Source organism: Elephas maximus, chromosome 19 (genome assembly GCF_024166365.1).
Source record: "Elephas maximus indicus isolate mEleMax1 chromosome 19, mEleMax1 primary haplotype, whole genome shotgun sequence".
In the NCBI taxonomy this organism is placed as follows: domain Eukaryota; kingdom Metazoa; phylum Chordata; class Mammalia; order Proboscidea; family Elephantidae; genus Elephas; species Elephas maximus.
In genome coordinates, this window is record NC_064837.1 from 33,427,999 (window position 1) to 33,445,363 (window position 17,365).

Sequence of the window (17,365 nt, forward strand, 5' to 3'; positions counted from 1 at the left end):
CTGAGGCTAGGAATTCCCCTCCCTCCCTACCCACCCACCCACCCACCCCAAAAACAGCAACACCTCCCCTGAGGCTATTATCAGTCAGGAATCTGGTCTATGGTCAGTTTCCTGGGAAGGCCAAGTACTAGGATACCTGCTCCATGCCAGAGCACAGGCTTCCTAAAGGCCTTTTGAAATGCACTTAGTCAATGTCAACCTGGCCTCCTATGCTGCTGAGGTGAAGTGTAGTGGGGAGGAAGAGAAGGGGAACAACAGGGCCCCTTAGACCCCTGCAGCCTAGGTTATGAAGACTGTGAAGTGGCAGGGAGCCATTTTCTCCTGCCCTCCCCCCTGAAAGACCATGTCTACCCTCTGCTGCTGCCACCTGGAGTGATTACAGGAGAGACAGGCTAAGTGCAGGGCAATGATGCCAGGCCAGCCCAGACACAGCCAGGTCTGCCGCATTTTGTGGTTGCTTCTGTAGCCGTTACAAAATGGCGCCCTGAAGGGGACGAGATTCTGCCTTCCCCTGGAGAGGGGGGAGGTGATGAAACTGCTACCTTCCCTGCCTTCTGCTTCAGGCCAGGAAGAGGGTGGTGCAGGCCCCAGCTGTGCCCCCAGGCCAGGGGCAGGCAGGCTGGTAAGCTGGAGGCAGGCTTGGGTTCCTGAGCGAGGAGGGGGTGGGGTGGACATTTGAAAATGCTTTCAATTGACATCTGAGACAAATTCTTCCACAAGGTTTATAACTCCCTAGACTTGCAGCTAGAACTTCCCTCCTCCCTCCAGGCACGCAAGCACACACACATGCGCACTTACATCATGTGCTCATGCAGACACACACTCACACACAGACCTCACACTGGCCTTTCCTCCAGCATGAGAGGGAGTGCACAGACTGGGGCAGCAATGGGGCCCGGGCTTGGTGTGGAATTGAATCCCCAACCTCAGGGGCCTGGCCTGGGCTTGATGTAGGCTCAGTCAGCTTGTGGAGATTTTGATTCTTTTTGGAAGCCCTCTCTGTCTGGGTACGCTGGTACCACTGCTGACAAAGTTGGAAACTCTATTCATCTGTAAGGTGTCTAGGACGGCTTCTCTTGAGGGCCCTATATTGTTTCTCGGGTTAGTGAGAGGCAGAGAGGAGCACCCGATGGCTTTCCTAGAGTGGACTGGTTGGGCAGTATCACAACTCAGAGGAGCTGGTTCTTCTTTCTCTTAGGGCCTTTAGTTAGGTTGGATCCTGCTTCTCTTTTGGGGTGGTCTTCTTTGGAGAAGACCGGTTAGGAGAAGAGGGGCGTCTGAGGAGGATGGTGAAGAATTTCTGTCTGCCTGTGTTAGGGGCCTGATGACCAGGGGAGGGCGCTATCCCCTTGCAGGCATGTTTGCTGTTGTATTGTGTATGTGCTGAGAGGTCTGGAGAAGCCTTTTTCTAGAATGTTCCCTGAGTCTCAGGGTCCTGGGCAGCCTCAGCATGGGCTGTAGGAACTGGAAAACTTTGTTTTTTGGTGAATCCATTTTCATAGATGTAGCTCATACCACTGGTTTGTGGAGGGTGGAGTACACTGGGGGACAGTGGTAACAGTCAATAAATTGACTTATTTAATCCACACAGCAATCTATGAGATAGGTAGTAATATATCTCCATGTTAGAGTTAAGGAAACCAAACTACAGAGAATCAAGTAAGTTGCCCAAAGCCTCACATCTAGTAAGTGGTAGGGCCAGGCTGTGGGCTGTGGGCTCTTATCCTCGAGGCTCCTGGACACCCAGTTAGTATGAGCAGGCCCAAGGGAGGAGTTCACAAGGATAAATACTCTGCTAAGCACACCTAAGGAATACAAAGACCAAGCAGGGTTTTTATCAACACTTTCCTGTTTTCCACAGAATCAGTGAACTAAAAGAGGCATCTCATGGTTTATGGAAGCAGCTGACAGGGGCTTCCAGGTCATCTGTGCCAGCCTCCTGAAATGGCATCCCAGAACTTTAGCTGGCAAAGGACAGGAAGGAAATAAAGGCTGCCAAGTTGGTGTCAAAATTCCTGTCTCACAATCCTGACAAGGAACTCTGTGCTTCAGCTGCTCAGTCACCAGGCCTAAATCTTAGGGAATTATGGGGTAGTGGGGGGCTAGGGTGGTGAGGCCATTGGATTTGGAAAACTTCGTTAACCTTCCTCAGACACGCAGACTGAGAGCTGCAGGGGCCCTGAGAGAGCAGCTAGCTCAACCCTCTCTTTGTGCAGGGGGAGGCTGACCCAGAGAAAAGTGACTTGTGCAAGGCCACACAGCTATGACCAGTGCCAAGATCTCTTGCTAAAAGGACCAAAAAAAAAAAAAAAAGAAAACCCACTGCTATCGAGTCCATTCCAACTCACAGTGACTTCATAAGAGAGAGTAAAACTGCCCCACAGGGTTTCCAAGGCTGTAATCTTTATGGAAGCAGATTGTCACATCTTTCTCCCATGGAGCAGCTGGTGCGTTCAAACCACTGACCCTTCGGTTAGCAGGTGAATGCTTAACCACTGCACCACCAGGGCTCTTGCTAAAAAGGACAGTACCTCTTAAAAGCCTTCTGCTCCTTCTCTCTCACTCTGTGCCATCTTTCCCGGTGCTGTGTCCACACCTCCCACTTCACCCCTTGGCTTCCCCCAGGAGGATGTTCCCCAGCTACAAGGTAAAGGTCACAGGCATGAACCCCAAGACCAAGTACATCCTACTGATTGACATCGTCCCTGCCGATGATCACCGCTACAAGTTTTGTGACAACAAATGGTAAGAGGCCTGGAACCCTCACCACATCACCAGCCTTCCCTTTGACTGCTCTTCCATTCACCTCCCCCACCCCACCTAATATTTCTTCTAAGAATTAGCCAGTTTGTCCAAGTGCCCAGATCCACAGCCTTGGGTCCACTTCCTGAAACTGGGACTGCAGAGGCTGGGGAGGGTCGGCAGATGTCTGTACACCTGCCCCAGGTGGGGCTGGGGTTGGAGGCTGAAAATGAGCTGCAGTGTTTGGCTGTTTGGTAGATTCCAAGGGCCTACACCCACATCCATGGACAATCGAGACTTGGTGACTATGCTGGGATGACGGATAACATGTGCAGAGTCAAGCTCTGGCAGGGCTGCATGGCCCAGGATGATGGGAACTGTTTTCTTGGGAGACTTGGATACCTTAGGGTCCAGTTACCTGGTGTGTGACAGCTCTCTCCTATTATTAACCCACCTTCTATTTGAGCTACCCCTTCATCTTCGTTTGGCTGCACATCCATTGTCCTGAGTGAGTGAGGCTTTGCCTGGGTGTTTGGGTGGTATGACCCTTTGGCAAAGGAATGAGGGAGACAAGCAGAGTAAGGGGCAAAACCAAACTGAGGCCTGGTAAATAAATGCTGGGTTACTTTTCATGAAGCCAACTCCTTAATGCCTTATCTGCCCTCTGAGCTCAGGATAGGGCTCAAGGAGAGAGAGGGATAAAGGAGTCAGCAGTTGTTCAGGTGAGTGAGTGGAAGAGCTGGCGAAGAGGCAGGATCTGGTGGTCAGGTCCTGGGCAGGGTGATGTGTCTTTTCTATTTCTTCTCTTTCTTGGCTGGGTTAGCACTCAGAGCAGACTCTTTGGCTGAAGGCACAACTACCAATTAATTTACTGCCATTGTTTTGGGGGCAAGCAATTCGAAAGTTGTCTAAGTCCTCTGAGAAGCTCCTTCTAAGTAACATAATATATACCATTTAAAAATTGTGAAATATAACACACACACACACACACACACAGAAGTGCCTAGATCTTGCCATAGTGTCTTTATAATTGAACCAGTCGGCCAAATAATCACATTTCTTTATCATCTCCCTTTCCCTTTCTACTGCAGTGAGATAAGAGAGGTTCAGAATTGCTATCCCCTTCTCACTACCTTTGCCTCAGCTCCTCGTTCCCATCCCCAGAGTCCTAAATTGACAATGTGATGGGACCATTGTCTGGTCTATGGGGATTTGCTCCCAGAGGGGACAAGGCATCTGGGTATCACCAGACCCCAGGGTAATCAGCTGCTACCACTCTGTCTGCTTTCTTGGCAGGATGGTGGCAGGGAAGGCTGAGCCAGCCATGCCAGGAAGGCTGTATGTCCACCCGGATTCTCCTGCCACTGGGGCCCACTGGATGCGGCAGCTGGTCTCCTTCCAGAAACTGAAGCTGACAAACAACCATCTGGACCCCTTCGGCCATGTAAGATTGTGGGCAAGTCCTGGCAGTGTTGGGGGTGGGAGCATCCACTCTAGGGAGCCAGCTCCAGGCTTTGGCACTTGCTGGGCCAGTTTGTGGAAGGAACACAACCTTCTGAGTCTCACCAGCCAGCTATAAGTCTTTCCCCTACCGCTTACTGGCGGGTAACTTTGGGCAAGTTTCTTAACCTCTGTGAGCCTTAGTTTCCTTGGCCAGAAAATGGAGATGACCATATGTACCTTTGTGACTGTGAGGATTAAATGGGAGAATATGCATAAAGCACTTGCACGTAGGGGACACTAAATAAATGGCAGCCATGACGTCAGTAATGATGAGCCAGATCTCTCTGCAGTTGCCCAAAACTTGGTCTTGCCAGAGCGTAATATAAGACAACTAAACCTTTGGGAAAGGGTCACTGATGAATTCTGAAGCCCCTCTTTCCAGCATACTGTCTGCCTGGCCTGACAGCCGCCTGCCCTCTGGAGGGGAAGGCCTTGCCCTGGCTCCTGTGTCAGCTCCTTCCTGGCCTGACCTGGGATCTGGCTCTCACAAGAGAGATTCTGGAGCCCCAGGGATGCTGCTGCTGACGCCTCATCCAGGCTGCTGAAGCTCATTCTTTCCCCATCTGGCCCTGGAAGGCCCTCAGAAAGGAACTTTTTATGTGGAAATTTTTAGCTTAAGTGTGTGGCAAACAGAAACCTGGGGACCTGGTATTATCTGCCAGGGCACGGGTCCCGCCCCGCTAGGCTACCCATGGTTCCCCTGGAAGCACGGGGTGGAGGTGGGTGGGGTGAGGGGTACAGCAGAGGCTGCTAGGTGCAGCTGCCTGTGTTGTGGGTGCGAGTAGTGTGTGTGTGGTGGGTGGGGATGTGTGCAGGTGTATTCCTCTTCTATGTCTCAGTTCTGTTTCTGGGGAGTTGTGTACAAATCAGGATTCTGTGAATCATAGTTCCTCATGGAAAACCCCAGCAATGCTTCATTTCTAATTGATTGGTGTGTAACTGGCAAGCAGCTCCTAACTTGAATTCTGAGTCTGTTCAGCTCTCTCTAAGACATTGGTGATCTATAAATAAGCAACCTGGAGAATGCTTCATGAATGTAATTAACTCCTGACTTATCTGTTTTGCAAGTCCATGTACTGGATTTTCCCATGCTGGGCAGGCAGATCCTGCTGTGTGTGTGGCCAGAGCATCGAGGTGCCTAGATGCACAGTGGCATGTGGGGTTGCAGCCCCAACCTCTCAGGTAGAACCCCAGGGTTCTTTCACTGAGAGGCAGAGGGGGCTCCCAGGTCTTCTGGGCACCATCCTGGTCCAAGACTGCTCCTGGTTGACTCCTACCTGGTTTCTTCTGTTTGGCCAGGCTATGGCACCAACCTGGAAAAGTCAGGGAGGGCCTCTGCAGTGGGAGGATGAGGACCCAAGTTGGCAGGCACAGTCTGCCCATAACTGCACACACACACAGACCCCATGGGACACACCACTGGGTTGAGTATAGAGCTTGGAAGGAGCTGGGCTAGGTGCTTAGACCCATACATTCTGACTCCTAGTCTAGCGCTCTTTTTGCCTCTCTACCTGTCTTTCTGTACCCAGGGCTCTAGTGTCATGTCTTCAGCCATTTGGAGCATCACTGGAGGGAGAGCAGCCATTGGCCATCCAGGCAAGGGCTGTGGAGGCTGAGCTAACTTCCTAGACATCTCAGGGCAAACCAGGCCTTTTGGACCTTGTCTTTCTGCTTCTGGGCCTGTGCCTGTGGGAGTGGTGTGCTCCCTGAGTCACCCTTCTTGGCTTCTCAGTGCAGGAGCCTGTGAAAGAGCCATCTTATGCTATGAACTTGCCCCCTAAAAACTCTTCCTTCAGCACAACTCACCTCTGCATTTTTCAGTTTTACCTAAAATGTTCCAAACCTCAGTGAACTTTCTCCAGTCAAATGGACTTTGGATTTTCCCCTGGGGTCCTCACAGTATCTCAGGGACTTTAGTAGCTATCTTCCATGGGCAATCTTCCTCTACTACCCCCACCGAGAGGGCTGGGATCATTCCTTGGGAGCTGGGACTGGGACCATGTGGTGAAGTGAGTGCCAGTTAGATTGGTTGTGGCATAGTCTTAGGGTCTGCCAGGTGAACTCAGTGTCCTTCTAGCTTAGAGATCCCAGAGTCCAAGTTGCCCTATTTCTCATTCCAGGGGTGGCTGAGAGGCCATGTATCTGCCCCATGTGTAAAGTCCTCAAGGAGAAGGGAATCCTGGTTGTGGGGTAGGAGGAGGGGAGGTAGAGTATAGCCATTTTGGGATGGTCCGTGTTTTACTAGTTTCCCTATCTCCTAAGATCCCCCTCTCAGCACACACACTGCTTTTATCTATTGGCTGAGGGTCCAGGAGAAGGATCCAGGTTCCAGGTGGAGACTTGGGCCTGGAAACCTGTCCCACAAGGCAGGTGGGGCCCTCAGACAATATGGACAGATGTTCCTGTAAGACAGGACTGGGTTCCAACTAGAAAACTCCTTGTGGGTTGTTGCTGTGAGTCCAGCAAAGCCCCTTGTTCTTGGGGGTAGGTTCAGAGTACGACCAGTGGGTTCTGGGAGTAAGCGCAAGGCCAGAGAATGGGCAGGCAGGCGGAGGTAGGAGAGTTGAGGGTGGCTAGAGCAGGACTCAGCTGCCACCAGTAGCCCAAATTCAGCTCCATTTCTATTGTTCTGCTGGCTACAGAGGCTGCTTGCCCGTCGTCCCCTCTTACTTGCCATCCTTCCTGTAGGGTCCTGTGCCAGGCCACCATGTAATGGAAGGAAAAGCTGCTTGTTTTTCTTCTTCTCCTCCTCTGAATAAGATTCCAACAATTATTGGGCTTCAGGAAGTCTAGGAGGGCTTCACTGCCTTGTGGGTAGGGTCTGCACCGAGTGCAGAGGACACAGAGGGGGCTGACATGTGCGTCTTGCATTTCTCCTGATCTGAAGGCAGGGAGAAAATGGCCACAGGGGCCTAACGTGCCCTCATGCTGGTGTCTTAGTGTGTGTGTGTGAGTGTGTGAGACTGTGTGTGAAGGAGGATAGTCATCTTCACCACCACTCGTGTCCCAGGACTTCCACGTTACTGAGGAGGAAGGGCCAGCTTATGGGTAATGACACAGTGAGTCTGACTGCCCAAGATGGTGAGTTAGCCCTGGGCTGGGGTGTGAGCTGCAGCTCCTCAGACACAAAGTAGCACGTGTACAGTTCCCTCAGTGCACCGCCGCCTCCTTCCCCTCCTTCTTGGCTTCAGGACAGCTTCTGCCTAGGTTGATCTTCCCACCCCCTTCACCTAGGTAATTACTCCTTAGCCTCGGAATCTGAACTCACATGCCGGATCGGGGAGACAGTTCAGGGTCCCCATTATATAAACTCTTAGAGCACCGTGTACTTTCTTGTCCTAGTACTTGCCACAGTTATAATTTTGTACTTGTTTGTATTTTTAAAATTTAATTTTGAATTGGAAATACATTCACATGATTCAGAAATAAACCAGCGAATAAATAAAAATGTATGCGAAGAAGTTTTTCTCCACTCGATTGCCATCCATCCAGTTTCTTCCAACCTTCGACACAGGTAACCACCTGTTATTAATTTCTTTCCAGCATTTTTTATGCATATGCAAGCAGGTATGAATACATAAGCTCAAATTCCCTCTTTTATACACCAAAGGTCACATATTATAAACACTTCTTACATCTTGCTTTGCGAACTTAAGATGTATCTTGGATATTATTCCATTCATAGAGAGTTTCCTCATTCCTTTTTTACAGCTCTGTAGAATTTCATTGCAAGATTGTTCCATTCATTATGTAACCAGTCCCTTACTCAAGGAATTAGGTGTTTCCTATTTTTTGCTCTTTGGGATAAGCTTGCACATATGTCATTTTATGCCTGTGCCAAGTATAGCTGTGCGATACATTGCTGGCTCAAAGGGTATTTGGATTTGTAATTTTGAAAAATATTGCCAAATTGTCCTGTGTAGGAGTTGTTCTGATGTATATTCCTACCATTGGTGCAGCCTCACCAACAGGGTGGGAGAGCAGTTTTGGATTTTTGCCAGTCTGATAGGGAAAAAATACATCTCTGTTTTAGTTTTTAATTATCATTTCCTTTATTACAAGTAGGGTTAAATGTCTTTTTCTATGTATTTCCTCTTCTGTGCACTGCTGTTCTTATCCTTTGCTTGCTTTTCTCTTAGATTGTTGCTCTTTCTATTCTTGTCAGCTTCTAGGAGTTTGTATAAATTCGGAAGACTTACCTGTGATATAAGTTGTGCATATTTTCCCAGCTTGTCATTTGTCTTTTGTTTTCTGTAGAGGAGTATTCCATGCAAAAGTTTTTGGTTGACTGTATTAGTGTTTTCCTCATGGATTCTGAATTTTGAGTAATTGAACGCCCTATCTATTCCTTACATATAAGAGAATTTTCTCATATTTTCTTCCAGTTTCTTATGGATTTATTTTTGCATTTAAACCATTGATCCTTTTGGAATTTATTATTCAATATGAGGCATACATGACTTCAACGTTTATTTTTTCCCTAGAGAGCCATCCAATTGTCCTGACACCATTAATTCAACAGTCTTCTTTTTTCCTGTTATTTAGGATACCTTATTTCTGTATGGAAACCCTGGTGGCGTAGTGGTTAAGAGCTATGGCTGCTAACCAGAAAGGTTGGCAGTTTGAATCCACCAGGGCCTCCTTGGAAACCCTATAGGGCAGTTCTACTCTATTGTATAGGGTTGCTAGGAGTTGGAATCAACAGCAGTGTTTTTTTTTTTCTTTCAATTTCTACATGGAGCCATGGTGGCTCAGTGGTAAGTGCTCAGCTGCTAACCAAAAGGTCAACAGTTTGAATCCACCAGCCACTTCTTGGAAACCCTATGGGACAGTTCTACTCTGCCCTGTAGGGTCACTATGAGTCAGAATCGACTCAATGGCAATGGGCTTTGTTTGATTTTGGGTATTTCTGTATACTAAATTCCCTTTTGAATTTGTATCTATTGTCAGTTCTTTAACTACTCCTACTTCATAAGTGTCTGACATGGCAAGAAAAGATTCTTATTTGTATTTTTGTTGGAATTACTTTAAATTATTAAATTAGAGAGACTTAATAGGAATATCTGTGTATTTATTCAAGTCCTTTTTGTCCTTCAAAAGCATATTTTGAATAGTTTTCTTTATAAGGTCTTACACACATCATGTTAGGTATTTTATCTTGTTTGTCCATGTTATAAATGTAGTTTTTCTTTCACTACATTTCTCACCACTTAGTTTTGGTTGCTATCTTGATTCCTGTATGATTTCTCCACTAGATAGTCAGCCATGAGGTTTTTAATCACTATGTGTCCTAGTGGCTGGCACTGTGCCTGGTAAATGAATGAGTGAATCTATTGAAGGGGTGGGATTTAGAAAGAGAAGGCATTTCCTCAGCCAGGGGCTGATATCTCCCCAAAGCTTGTGCTTTCAACTTGCCAGTGAGACCCAGAGCTATTATGCCCCTCTTTTCTTCTTTTTTCCCACATTTGCTGAGCCCTGACAATGTGCCAAGCCCTGTGCCAGGTGCTTTAGGGGATACAGATGCCCCACAGAATTCCAGATTAGGCCCAGCCCTCCCCGGCCAGGTGGCTCTGCCTCACATCAGTTGTCTGATGTAGGGCAAATGCCTTCACCTCCCTGAGCCTCAGTCACTCATCTGTTAAAATGAGGGTAATGATACTCCTGTCTTACAGGGGGAGTCTCTGGGTGGTGCAAATGGTTAACACCCTTGGCTGCTAACAGAAAGGTTGGAAGTTCGAGCCCACTCAGAGGCACCTCGAAAGAAAGGTCTGGTGATCTACTTCTGAAAAATCAGCCATGAAAACCCTGTGGAGCACAGTTCTACTCTGATACACATGGGACCGCCAAAGTTGGAATCGGCTTGACGGCAACTGGAGTTTAAAGGGATGCTGTAAAGGTTAATTATATGATACATGTAAAATACCTAGCATAGGGCCTGGCACATAGGGAATGCTCGGTAAACACTTGGTATTATTGCAGTTACTGTGAGAGAAGGCAAGGAGCTGTATGTGATGAGACTCCAGGGTTGGCCTTTAGGTGTGAGCCTAAGGCCTATCTATCTGGCCAAGGCTTCTCGAGTAGCTTATGGGCTGACTGCTCAGTTCTGTTTTGGATTTTCCTTGGGCTAGTCACTCACCTCTCTGGATATCAGTTTTCTTTCCTTTCCTTTTTTTTTTTTTAAGCTGTAGATCCTACCTCTGTCCTCATCTCTTTGCAGTGTTGATGAGGGCAAAAAGGATGATGGAGAAGGTAGTCTTAGAAAGTAAAATTATGCAGGGTAAAATCTGATTTTCATATATGACAAAATGGACATTATCCCCACTCTTGTGTGGCTAGCATCCAGATGTCTTGTGATCTGTGATGGTCAATAGGACCTGGTGAATACATATCCTTTACAGTGTTTGATTAACACCTTATTATTAATTACTGAGCTTGGTGTTGAGAACAGGGTGTGCTTTCTTAAAGGGCATCTGGATTCTGCTCAGGACCCTGCCTCCAACCAGCTGTTGTCCTTGGGCAAGTCATGTTCCCACTATGCGCCCCCTGTTCCTCATCTGTAAAATTAGGGAGTTGGACTAGAATGATCTCTAAGGTCTGCCTCTCCGCACTCTAGTGCTCTGTAGTTCTAACGTAGATAAATCTGGGCCTCATTGACCAAGCACGCTATGCTGATCTCTTAAGAGGATGGATGTTTGGCACTATCGCAATTGTTAAAATAAAACAGGCTTCTGAATTGGAGCCAGAATATAATGAATCCCATTTCTGTAAAACAGTGATGATGGCAGGACCAGTCTTGTAGTTCGTTGATGTGGCTGGTCCATTTGGCCCAATATCCTCTGCAACAAGTATAAACCATGGCTGAGGAGTATAATGTGGTGCCTGAGGAACTTCTGAGTAAAGCCAGGTATGTGAGTCACTGGGTTGGTTTCACCTTTTCCTGGGCTGATGGTACTGAGGCTCTACTTTATATTTGCATTGGTTCAAGGAGTGGAACCTGTCCAGGTTCCACTGTCAGAGTTGGGAGGGGTGTTTGGCACCTCTCAGTTGAAGGCTCCACTTTACAGATGGGAACCCCAATGGCTGGAGAGGAGAAATCCTTGCTCAGGACTTACAGCTGGTAGGCAGAAATCCATAGAGGCTTCTGGGCCCTTCTTGACTTCTCTGTGGCTAGGATTTGCACACACCAACACCCCTCCCTCAGTGACTCCTACCTGCTCGCATTAACCAGTTGCTCTGGTGTTTCCCACCTCGTGGTGATCCCATGTGTGTCAGAGTAGAACTGTACTCCACTGGGTTTTCAATGGATGATTTTTTTTTTTGCCTTTCTTCTGAGGCACCTCTGGGTGGATTTTAACCTCCAACCTTTTGGTTAGCAGCAGCCGAGCATGTTGACCGTTTACACCACCCAGGGACTTCTTAGGGTCTGGCAGTTTCTCTCTTTTCAGATTTCCCTGCCAGGCTGTCTCTCCCCTATATTTGGCATTCTTTCCACTCCTGACATCAGAGACTTTGTCTAAAGGGCTGGGGAGTTTGGCCTTTATCCTAAGGGGCAAGAGGGACTCGTCAAAGGTGGCATTGTGAATATAAGGCATTTACTGAGACCTTAATGCTGGCAGGTGTGGTGGGGGAAGGAGAGCAAGAGGAGCACATATAAAGGGCCCTGTTTTCAAGGAACATACAGTCGTCCTGGATGCGCCAGAAGCGTTCCAAGCAGTGCGGTGACCTGATCTGACGTGTAGCGGATGAAAATGGAGAGGAAGTGGATGGAGACAGGGAGGAGGCTGTCCCAGCAACCCAATAGGATTGGTGGGGCTGGGCCCAGGCTGTAGAGAGAATGGAGAGGATTTTGTTTTACAGATAGTCGTAGGACTTGGTCACTGGTTAGACCTGGAGGTGGGTGACAGTGAGAAGGGAGAACCACTGCTGCTGCTCAGAGCTTTGGCTGTACTACTACAGCTTGTGACTGCCTAGGTGTCACAGGGGTAGGGCCATTTGTCCTGAGGTGTCCTTACGGGGCAGCACAGCCTCACTAGGGCACAGGTGTCTGTGGCATCTGTTTTGGGTTTTGTCAGCCCATTGTGTACATTCTCCCTATATGCCCCCCAGTAGAGCCAGAGTCCAGGGGCTGGTCCTACTGCCGGGGAGCTGAAGCGTGTGAGTGCTCATGGGAAGATTGTCTGTACAAATGTCTAGTCACGACTTTTGAGCAGAAAAATGCCTTAGAGATTATCTTGTTTCTAGTTAGAAAAGTAAAGACCAGAGAGGAAGGGACTTGCCTAAGTTCTTACAGAGTTCGTGGTCATGGCCCAGGTCTTCCCACTCCCATGACCCTGCCTTTCACTTACTAGATCCTGTTTTTGCACAAAGGAGGCTAGAGGTACAAAAAGAATAAAATACATTGCCCTTTCTCTCAAGGAGTTTGCAACATAATTGAAGGGACAAGAACAAATAGGAAGCCTATTGGAGGCAGTATAACAGCCAAGCAGACAATAAATGGGGAGGAAGCTTTGGAACTGGGGGTTCAGAGCAGGCCCTAGTAATCTGGGAAGGCTTCCTAGAAGAGTTGGACCTTGAGATGATAGGCCTTAAAGGTAAGAGAGAATAGAAAGGAAGACCGAGACAACAGAGGGAACTGCATGTGCAAAAGCGCAGAGATAGTGATCTGGGGCTTCACCTAACAGCAACAACATATCTAGACCAAGTATTCAGTTGCTGCAGCCTCAGGGAACTTAGGCTCTTTGTGGGCTCCTACAGCTTGGTGAACAAGGCAGGATGATGACATAACCCAAGTGGCCTGGGAGGTATTTCCCAAGACTCAGCTCCTCTCCCCAGAGGAATGTCCCAGGCTCCTGGAAAGAGACACATTCAGAGCCCCGGGGGCAGGACTCGTGTCACTCAGTCTCACTCAGTTTCCTATCTGGCAGGCCCTCAGTTGGGCAGTGGGTCCCTGGCTGCAGGGCCTGATTTTGGATTTAGAAGTTCTGCACTTGTCCCAAGAGGGTCCAGAGGCTTTGTCACTGAGTGCTGAGGTAGGGAGAGGCCAGAGCAGGAGTCAGAAAGGCTACTTTCTGCTGGATGGAGCTGCCCAGTCAAATTGGAGAGCCCAGCGAGGCCAGTTCTCAGCTCACCGTCTTCCCTGGCCCACCCTCTTCCTCAGCTGAGCCTGCTGTCTGGGTTGTCCCTGGCTCCAGGGCAGGATGAGAGCAGAGCCTTCCCAGACTTAGGCTTTGGCTGAGGCTTGCTGTGGGAGAGCCCTGACTCTGGCCTTGCTCTGGCTCTGAACACCCAAGGGTTAAATCTTTCACTAGGCTTGGCAGCAGGCTGGGTCCCCTGGAAGCTGGAAGGGTGGGAGCCAGCAGGGCCAGCCCAGGAAGGGGCACTCCCAGGGTAGAGAGAGAGGAGCTCATGGGGAAAGGGACCTGAGGGCCAGCCTAGCCTGTCCAGGAGAGAAGCCAAAGGGTTAACAAAAGGAGCAGAGCTGATAAAATGCCCCAAATTCCTGGTCCTGCCTCCAATGGGGAGGGCGTCTGGCAAATGTCAACGATAAAAAAATACATTTTAATGGCACCAACTGTGGGGTGCAGCCAAATGAAGCAGGTTTGGAGCAGCAACTACTGTGTGTTACTCCCTGGGGCTCCTGATGTAGAGCATCCTGGGCTCTTTGCTTAAGGCTTGCTTGGCTGGGGGACCGGCCTTCCCTTTAGCCCCAGGTATCCTCAGGGAGCTTTGGGTGCCTGGGGTTTTTGGCCTTTTCTGGCATTATTTTAGGAACTTCGCCTGTCTCCAGCCCATGGTGGAGTTTCTCCAGGCTGTGATTTCGGAAGTCTGAGGGCAGGGTGCATCCAGGTCTCCCCAGCATTCTCGCAGCAGGCCTCTGTGAATGCTGAAAATGAGTGAATGAATAACTACATGAAAAAGGTCAGAGTGGAACATTGTCCTCAGCTTCTCCCCAGCCCCAAGTCTGCAACACTCTGGGCCATGAAGCTGCTTTTGGTGCTGACTAACGTGGGCGGAGGGAGCCGAGCTCTCACAGCTGGCATTTCGAGGAAAGGCAGTCACCCGTCAGAGGAGGTAGGAGGGTGGCGAGTAGAGGAAGAAGACGTAGGGGCGAGAGGGAGAAGCAAGGGGGAGATCAGCTTGGAGGGGAAAAACCTGAGGGAGGTAAGTTAAGTATTTTACAATATGAAAATGGAGGCGCAAAGTGTTGAGTGACTTGCCTGAGGTCACACAGCGAGTGAGCGGTGCCCTGGCCTTTTGACCTCAACTCAGAAATCCCTCTGCTGCCTTGTACTGAGGCTCATCGGGGGCTTCTAAACTGTTAAGGACTGATCCTGGGGTCTGTGTGACCACAGGGAAAGACTTTGTAACAGCGGGGGGCTCAGGGGCCGGGCATTGGGTGCTGGAGCGGAGAGGCTACGTGGGGATCCCGGAGGCTGGATTTGAGTGCTAGAGCTTTAGGCTCTTTCTGGGCTCCGTCCTGGTAGTCAGGCCCTGGATCCGGCCTTTTAGGAGCGTGAAAGCGAGCCCAGGGCCAGCCGGGTGAGGCCAAGGGCCGGAGGGCAGGACCCTGGAGCTCAGGGTGAGACCCTTCTCTTCTAGATCATTCTCAACTCCATGCATAAGTACCAGCCGCGGCTGCACATCGTTAAGGCTGATGAGAACAACGCTTTTGGCTCCAAAAACACAGCCTTCTGCACCCACGTGTTCCCAGAGACCTCCTTCATCTCTGTGACCTCCTACCAGAACCACAAGGTACAGCCACAGACTCCTCAGCCCCCCAGCAAGCATGGTCTGGCATTTCTACCCGCCCTACACAGAGGCGGGAAGGAAAGCCCGTGAGACCCTGAGACGGAGGCAGGCCTAGTGCAGGGAACCCAGAAACGTGGAGCGTCCCTCAGAGCAGTGAGCAAATGGGATAATGAGCAGACTCATACGTCTCTAGCACCAAGAAATTACGGTCCGTGTGCTTTGGAGCATGGACAAAGTTGGCAAGTGTAAAAACTGGGAGTGCGGAGCCTGCCCTGTGGCTTGAGTGTTAGGCTCCGAGTTGTACAATCTTCTTTCTCTTGGCGCACCCAAAGGTAGGATTCTAGGCCTAGGGAGTTTGGGAGAGCAGCCTAGGAGCACTGTCCACTGTGTGAGAGCAGCAGGACTGTGCCTCTGGAGGCCCTTCCCAGGCTGTGGTCAGAGGTGTCTGGATGTCCCAGCCTACTTTCCACCTGACCACTCGCCCCTCCCCAGCTCCAGATGGACCATCCCAAACTACCTCCTGATCTGAGCAGGTCATTCTCTCCTGCCTCTCCACCTCTGCCCATGCTCCTTCTCAGGGTGCTTTTCACATTGCGTGCATTGGGGCTGGTGTGGTGGGCAGAGTCAGGTGAGGAAGGGTCAGAGGGCATTTTAGTCAGAAGTGTGACAGTCAGATGTGGCAATTGCACTGCCAGGACACCATGAACAGAAGCTCATGGGGAAGGGGTTACAGGCATCCAGGAGAGAATGATGGGGGACTGAAGGCAGGTGGTGCAGTGTGGGTGGAGAGCAGGAGAAAGAATAGGAGGGTCTGGAGCAAGTAGGATGGATAAGAGCCAGGGATGAGCCAGATGTGAATGGCAAGAACCAGGAGGACCCAGCATGACTCTGGACTGGCTCAGGGCTGGTGGGTGGCTTCTCTGAGTTTAAAGGTCTGCACTCACCTTTCCCCTCTACCCTCTCTGGACGCTTCTTCACTAATGAAGCTTTCTCATTCACCCCCACTCATCCCTCCTGTCCATCTTGTCTCTAAATTCCTCTTCTGAGTCACTGCCAGAGCAAAGAAGGTCTGACAGATGGGGGTGAGGGGTTGGGGGCTTGAGGAGGTAGGAGAACCACCCTGGAAGAGAAGCAAGTTACTGAATATTTGCTGCACTCTCTTCAGAGGGGCTGGAGAAACCAAGCCTAGAGGTGGGGTGGGGAGGAGCTACTGAGGTCCCCACCCTGAGGACCCTCAGGGATGCAGCTTTCCCATCCCTGCCATGAGTTCTGAATGTTCCTGGGTAGTAGAGGAGGGCCAGAGGCCAGTCCATTTCTGCTCTCCTCCCAGCGACTCTCCTGTGTGTCCTCCCCTGGCAGATTACACAGCTGAAAATTGAGAACAACCCTTTTGCCAAGGGATTCCGGGGCAGTGACGACAGTGACCTCCGTGTGGCCCGGCTACAGAGGTGGGGCTGCCTTGGCCTGGGGGTAGGGTGGGTGAACTGGGTTCAGGCACATGGACTCAGTAACCCTTAGTGTCTTTTCTCTCTTCTGTCTCTCTCTCACTGTCCTCCCCACCCCTTCAGCAAAGAATATCCTGTGATTTCCAAAAGCATCATGAGGCAGAGGCTCGTCTCTACCCAGCTCTCGGCCAAGCCTGATGTCAGCCCCCTGCATGGTGCCCACCAGGCCCTCCAGCACTACCAGTATGAAAATGGTGCTCACATGCAGTTTGCTGCGGCTGAGCCCCAGGACCTTCCCCTCAACACCTTCCCAGCCCAGAGGGACTCAAGCCTCTTCTATCACTGCCTGAAAAGACGAGGTAGCTCTTTTCTGGTCTGGAATCAGAGATGGGATGACTTTCTCCCCACAAACACTCCCCGGTACACATAGGAGTCTATGTGGACATGTGGATGTGCACGCACGCGCACACACACACACACACACACACACTTTTGGTTACTTGTGTGGCCTGGGAGAGTGAGCCTGAAGGGTTAGAAGCCACAGACAGGCTCAAGGCCATCTTTCCCAGGGCAGGGATGGTGGTTCTCTCCTTTAATGTAGTCTTGGAGGCCACACAGACAACTATGGTCTTGGTGTCCCCAAACACTGGTCCTCTTCTCCAGCTCCAGGTATTGTTTTGTGGCCACTGCTTTGAGAGCCTCCATGTGGTGACAAAAGACATGCAGATCAGTTGGGCTGTGCCTAGAAGTGCAAGAGGTGGCTGAAGCTTCAGTCCAGAGGTTTTTGGGTTGGGGCTGTCATTTATCAAAGCAATCTCAGTCCCAGGGCAGGGATGACCTGGAGTCATGTGTAAAGGGCTCTCCCCACTATCACACCAGGATCTGCAGAGTTTTTTGAGAGTTGAAATGTGTTATTGTGGATGTAG

At 49.9% G+C, this 17,365-nt stretch overlaps 1 protein-coding gene across 6 annotated transcripts in view; it reads left to right on the top strand.

Annotated features, from left to right (window-relative positions):
- The window catches only part of TBX4 (T-box transcription factor 4), a 33,745-nt gene that overhangs the window by 12,085 nt on the left and 4,295 nt on the right, over positions 1–17,365 (top strand). For all 6 annotated transcript variants that reach the window (XM_049859534.1, XM_049859535.1, XM_049859529.1 and 3 more), the window contains 5 exons: positions 2,626–2,745; positions 4,039–4,186; positions 14,845–14,997; positions 16,354–16,442; positions 16,563–16,798. In XM_049859534.1, the coding sequence (XP_049715491.1) occupies positions 2,626–2,745; positions 4,039–4,186; positions 14,845–14,997; positions 16,354–16,442; positions 16,563–16,798 (746 nt within the window). The remainder of the gene's footprint in view (positions 1–2,625; positions 2,746–4,038; positions 4,187–14,844; positions 14,998–16,353; positions 16,443–16,562; positions 16,799–17,365) is intronic.